The sequence below is a fragment of the Lactuca virosa genome, chromosome 5, assembly GCF_052849685.1.
Source record: "Lactuca virosa cultivar CGN04683 chromosome 5, Lactuca_virosa_CGN04683_v6, whole genome shotgun sequence".
NCBI classification, from domain to species: domain Eukaryota; kingdom Viridiplantae; phylum Streptophyta; class Magnoliopsida; order Asterales; family Asteraceae; genus Lactuca; species Lactuca virosa.
Window position 1 is genome coordinate 386,083,080 of NC_136430.1, and position 6,469 is coordinate 386,089,548.

General features: G+C 37.0%; 1 protein-coding gene across 1 annotated transcript; it reads right to left on the minus strand.

Annotated features, from left to right (window-relative positions):
- Window positions 1-4,196: 4,196 nt before the first annotated feature.
- On the minus strand, window positions 4,197-5,410 carry LOC145117658 (ethylene-responsive transcription factor ERF043-like). Its single transcript, XM_079053962.1, has one exon. It carries the CDS (start codon window positions 5,157-5,159, stop codon window positions 4,341-4,343), a length of 819 nt encoding a protein of 272 aa, XP_078910088.1. The 5' UTR covers window positions 5,160-5,410; the 3' UTR covers window positions 4,197-4,340.
- Between the last annotated feature and the right edge of the window lie 1,059 nt (window positions 5,411-6,469).

The window sequence follows — 6,469 nt, forward strand, 5'->3', positions numbered from 1 at the left end:
GTAGTGGTCGTGGTCATGGGTGTTGTGTGATGGGGGTCGTGGGTGATAGTTGGTTTATGGTGGTTATTGATGGTAGGTGGTGGTGAAAGGTAATGGTAGCGGTGGGGGTGACAGATAGTTAGTGGGTCGGTGGTGGTGGTGTTGATGGGTGGGTGATGGGTGATGGTTGCATGTAGTACTATTCGTGGTGGTGGATGGTAGTGGTGGTAGGTGGTGATGATGTTGGTGGGTTGTGGTGGTGGGTGATGGTGTTGGTAATGGTGGTGGAGGTGGAGGTAGCGGTGGTGGGTGGTGGAAGTGGGTGGTCGTGATGGTGGTGGTTTTGGTAAGTGATGTGTAGTGGTGTTGGTGACGAGCGGTTATGATGGGTGGTAGTGATGGATAGTAGTGGGTTAGTGGTTGGTGGTAGTGGCGGGTGTTGGTAATGGTGGTGGGTGGTGGTGGTTGTTGGTAGATATGGGTAGTGGTTGGTGGGGGTGGCGATGGGTGGTGAGTAGTGTTACTGGTGGCGGATGGTGGTGGTGGTTTTGGTGGGTGATGGGTGGCGTGGTGTGAATAGTTGGTGGGGATATATGGTGAGTGGTTAGTTATGGGTGGTGGTGGTAGTATATGATGGTTTTGGTGGGTGATGGGTGGGGTGGTGGTGACGGATGGTGATGATGGGTGGTGGTGATAGGTGGTGGTGGTGGTCGGTGGTCGGTGGTGATTGTGGTAGGTGGTAGTGGTCTTGCTGGGTGGTGAGTGAGGGTGGTTGTGACGGGTGGTGGTGGTGGTGGATGGTGATGGGTAATGGTGGTGGGTGGGTGGTTGGAGGTAGTGGCGGTAGTGGTTAGAGGCGGGTGGTGGGTAGCGGTGACGGGTGGTGTGATGGGTGGTGGTTGGTGGTTAGTGGTCATTATGGTAGGTGGTGGGTGGGTGGTGGGTGGGTGGTGGTGGTAGGTGGGTGGTGGGTGGGTGGTCGTGGTAGGTGGGTGGTAGTTGTGGTGGCGGGTGGTGGTTTTGGCAGGTAGGGGGCGGTGGTGATTGTGATGGTGGTGGGCGATGGGTGGGGGTGGTGGTGGTGGGTGGTGGTGATGGGTGGTGGTGGTCGGTGGTGATGGGTGGTGGTGGTGGTAAATGGTAGTCGTGGTTAGCGGAGGCGGGTGGTGATGATGGTGGTGGGTGGTGGATGGGGGTAGTGGTGATGGGTGGAGGTGACGGGTAGTGGTGATGGTGGGTAGTGGTGCTGGGTGGTGGTGGTGTTGTTTTGGTGGTGAGTGGTGTTGGTTAGTGGGTTTTTTATTTTTTTTTACTTATTTTTTTATTTATATTAGTATTATTTTATGATTTTAATTTAAAAAAAAATTATATGAACCAAATTTGTTCTCAAATGTTCTCCCAATAAGGAATGTTCTCGTTTGAACGCTCTAATATATATATATATATATATATATATATATATATATATATATATATATATATATATATATATATATATATATATATAGAACCGTCGGTTCCAAAAATTTAAGAACTACCTAGAACGGTTCTGGTTCCAGTTCTATCTTTGTAGGAACCATCGATTCTGATTTTCGCTAAATGAGGCGGATACCCGCCTATGTCCATCTGTAGAAGAGACTACTTCCAGAGGAGTCATTAGTCGAGAAAATATAATTTACTAGTACATCTACAGTAACGTGAAATGCATTCCCTCTTTTATTATTATTATTATTATTATTATTATTATTATTATTTTGATAATAATAATGTTAAATGCATTTCTTCTTTTTTATTTTTTTTAACTTTTTTTATATAATAATATGGTTAAAAGAAAGAAATATCTTCATTATTACAAATGAGTAGATTTTTCAAATAATAAAATATATTCATAAAAAAACAATTAAATTAGAAAACTATAATAAACAAATAAATTGATGTACATTGCTATTTCTGTTGTATTTAACTTTTAGGGGTAAATACGAAAATCAACTATGTACTCTGATTTGTTTGTATATTTAAGGATCTTACTTTTACTTTTCCTATTACAACGTACCATCAATAAGCTTCGTCTCATGCATGATCTTTTGAGAGCACGGGTCAAGAAGACATTGCAAAAACGCTAGTGAAGGTAGGGTGCTGGAAAGGGATCATACGAATGTTATGTTCTTTTTTTAAATCTAACTTGAATGACTCATTAGTTTATCACATAGCAAGTCCCCCTCAGTCACTCCTATAGTTGACCCTGTATGAACCCTCTCCTCCAGATCCTCCCTTCTTTGTTTGGGCCCAATCACTACCCGTGGATTGAACTTCTGACTGGTGATAGACAAGCGAACGAGGGAAGCCCCGAAGGGTGTGGAGTTCCCCCTAGGGGAAGAAACTCTTAAAATTGTAGTCTCTCTCTCTCTCTCTCTCTCTCTCTCTCTCATTGTGGGTGGGTGTGTGTTTGTGTGGGGGGGGGGGGGGGGCATTCACTATGACTAGCGTCATCGGTTAACTAACCCAGTTCTTCCGCTTTGAAAAGTATAACCTATCTATCATTGTACTTTCATTTTTTAAACAATCAAATTATAAAATTGCACTTTCAAACTCTTTGAAAAACCAACCAATTATATCATAGCAATTTTAATATTTTGAATTTTGTTTCTTATTATTTTATACCTAGTAACTTAATATATTTATTTTTCCTATTTTAGTCTATTAAATGTTATAATTGTACAACATGATCATTTTATCATTAAAGAGACATAAAGAATGTTGTTCCTATTTTGAAACCATTTTATATATTAATTTAAAATAATGATTATATAGTTACAGACAAAACATCTAATTATATTTAAAAATAACCGATTGCAAAACTATTATTAATATTACGGTTTTTACAAGTTTAATGTTATTTTACTTTAACAACCATATACTACATGGATTATAACATAGTGATTTTATATATTCGGAATATTGATAACCATAAAAAATGGTTTATACATTAAAAAGGACAAAGCAGCACATAAATGGAGTTTTTCTTTAACTTATGCCAATATGTTATTGTTATCTATTTTATATTTTTAGCAGTTTAACATTATCTATCATGATAAATGAAATATGTTATATCTTACAAAATTTTCAGTATCTATAATTAAATAAATAAATAAAAATATCAATATATTTTTATTTTAAATGTCCATAACTTGTTGCCGAATAGAATATAAAGATTGTAATTTAAAGTAATAAAGATTGTAGGGTAGATTAGGCCCACATGCATGGGTCGTACATAGGCGCGATACATTCTAATTCTAACATTAAACATACATCAGCAAATTATTCAGAATGTGAATGACCAATACAATAGTCGGTTATTCAAATACAAGTATTATTACTCAATTTTCCATTCAAACTCTAATGTGAAGGACCAAATAAAATATGGCATACTCAACTTATCTAATTTTTACATCCCACATACATTAACTAATTGGTTATTTCAATATAATTACCGATTAGTTGTGATATAAAACTAAAGAATTTTGAAATAACCAATTAGTTTTTGACAAAACGTTCTAGTTTAAACAAAAAGCTCCGTTTGGCAGTACGAGCGTTTAGCTTTTAGTTTAAACAAAACGCTTCAAATCTAAAAGCTACTTTATGTAGCGTTTAACAAAATGTTACTGTGCTTTTGAAATCAATTTCCATAATTACCCTTAAAAATATATTTATATATTTATTTATTTTTAATCAATTGTCCTTTTATGTAATTTTATATATTTCAAAAGCTTTCAGCTACTTTTACCAAACACTCATATAACAAATAAAACCTACAGCTTCCCGCTCCCAGCTACCCGCTAACCGCTTCCAGCTAACAGCTGTTTTTGCTAAACACGCCTTAATATTTATTTTAAGAAAATAAGCCATCACAAACAACGTGATTATCTCATCATATGAAATATCTATTTCACTTACTTATACTATATATCTAATGACGTTGTTATGGATGAATTTAAAAATCATCGTAAACTTTAATATATTTTCTATTTTTAGATAAGAATAAAATATAAAAAATATAAAGTTTTTTTGTTTAACATTAATTAATGAGCACTTACTAATTTAGTTACTTCATAAAGGTGGGATAAATATCATAATACTTTTATCTTGAAAAATATTTTACAAAACCAAACGGGAAGTTTATGGTTTTTAAAAGAAAAATTATAAGAAACATGAAGAAATTGAGATGAAATAAAACTATTTTCAATAACTTAGCCCTGAAATATATTGAAACAAAATGGAAATTGGTACAAAAAACAAAACATAATCCCAATCAAAAAGCGGGAAACAGAGCACACAAACCATCTTTTGTTTCGTGAATTCATTTATTGTTGCCATAACGAGGCATCAAAATAAAAGCCCCCGGAGGAATTAGGAAGACTCCAGAAAGAAGACGGTGGCTCTCCGCTAAAATAATCCCCGTCGCAACCCTCCGGCCACCGTGGCGGTGAGTAGAAATCCCATACTGAATCCACAAACACGAAATCGTCTTTCGACTTTGCTGAGTCGTAACTCGCTCCCAAACTCGGAAGCTCCACTATCTCACTCAGCTCATCAGCCGGTTCCACCGGTGTCCCCGTCGACACTTCCTCCGATGTCACCAATGACGTCGTCGATGACGAGGAAGTCAACGTCGACGCAGCGGAGTAAGAAGAAGATGACGACGTGGAGCTGGATGTGGACGGTGTTGACGTGGTGGTGGTGAGGTTATCCATGGCGGCAGCTTTGGTGGCGGCAGCTTGAATGTCACGTGGAGAACATGATTCAGGTCTGGGCAAAAGATCCGCAAGTTCTGGGAAATTAAGGATCGCCGATTTACCCTTGATGGAAAGTGCGGCGACATCGTGTGCACGTGCCGCCATCTCCGGGTTAGAGAAGGTTCCGAGCCAAATCCGAGATTTTTTCTTGGGTTCTCTGATTTCGGATACCCATTTTCCCCATGCCCGCATACGAACACCTCTGTAAACTGGATGCTTACTATTATTATTCCCTTTGTTACAGCTACTATTGTTTCCATCATCACCTGGATTCTCTTCTATCATCTTCAACCTTTTCGGGTTTGGTTCAGTAAGCTCGGTTGTTTTGGAAAATGGGTCCGAGAATGTGGTGGTGGTTGATTCAGTCTCCGGTCCCGCCTCCGCCATTGTGAGTCAGGTTTCCGCCGGTGATGGCAGTTTAAAATCAAAAAATCTTGGAAGAGATTACTCAACCTGGACTTTAAACAAGGTTCAGAAAGATATATTTGTCCGTAGAGGGAAATATGTACATATGTGAGTAAATATATTTATAATCACAGAGAAAAGAGAGTGTGAGTGACAGAGAGATTTGAGTTGTGAATTCTAAATGTTGCTGCAAGTGTTACAAGTGTTTGGTGTGAGGGATTTTATATAATGCTAAATGTATCGATATATTAATAGATGTATAGAGATATAAAGGGTAGCAATCAGAAACCGACAGGAGGGTAAAACTAATTTAATAAAGGGTACGGTAGCACACAAATATAGGGTATGTGGACACAGAATTGATTTATTTTATTTAAGAAGAAAATTCTATTTATATCGTTAACGAAATTTGATTCTTTAATCTCAAAGATGAATGAAAAAATCAGATACCGCTAAAATCTTTTGGTACAGAACTAAAATGAGATAATGAATTGAAAAAGTAATATATTTTTCGATTTGTACACATTTAGTGACTGAGTTTTTTTCGTTCGTATTTATCCCTTCAACTTGTTAAACTGTATACATTCAGTTCTTATGACCGGCTACTCCAGGTTACCCGGTAAAAATGACTTAAAGGATAATATATTTCTTACTTTGTATACATTTAGTCCTAATTTTTTTTTTTTTTTTTGGAAAATAAGTCATTTCTTTGTACTCATTCAGTACTTATTTGTTCTGAACGTCCTAACTTCTTCATACGATCTCAAATTTTAACGGTCTTTATATCCATGTGTTCGTATTTTAGTCTACTACAACTTTCATTAAGATTACTCCCATTAAAAAATATATATTTTTACTTACGATTTTTATATCCATACGCGGGGGCGGATTTAACATGGTCCCGGTGTTGCACCGACAACACCTGTTTTTTCTGTTCGAAATAGAAAAATGTTCGATTTTTTTCGTTTATACCAATTTTTTATGTATCGGCAACACCTACTATGTATTCCTGCGTCTGCCCCTGTCCATACGTTTTTTATAAATACATGTATGAATGTTTTTTTTATAAAATCATAAGTAAAAATATATTATATTTTAACGGGAGTAATCTTAATAAAAGTTATAGTAGACTCAAAAAATGAACACATAGACATAAAGATCGTTAAAATCTGATATCGTATGAAGAAGTTACGATGTTCAAAATACAAGACTTAAGCCAAACCACAAAACCTACGCAACCAAACAGTCGAGATTGCGTTGGACATAAGCATCAACAACCCCAAACACCTCAT

Coding starts and splice junctions, on each gene's coding strand:
- LOC145117658 (XM_079053962.1), bottom strand. CDS start 5,159: ATGGCGGAGGCGGGACCGGAGACTGAATCAACCACCACCACATTCTCG.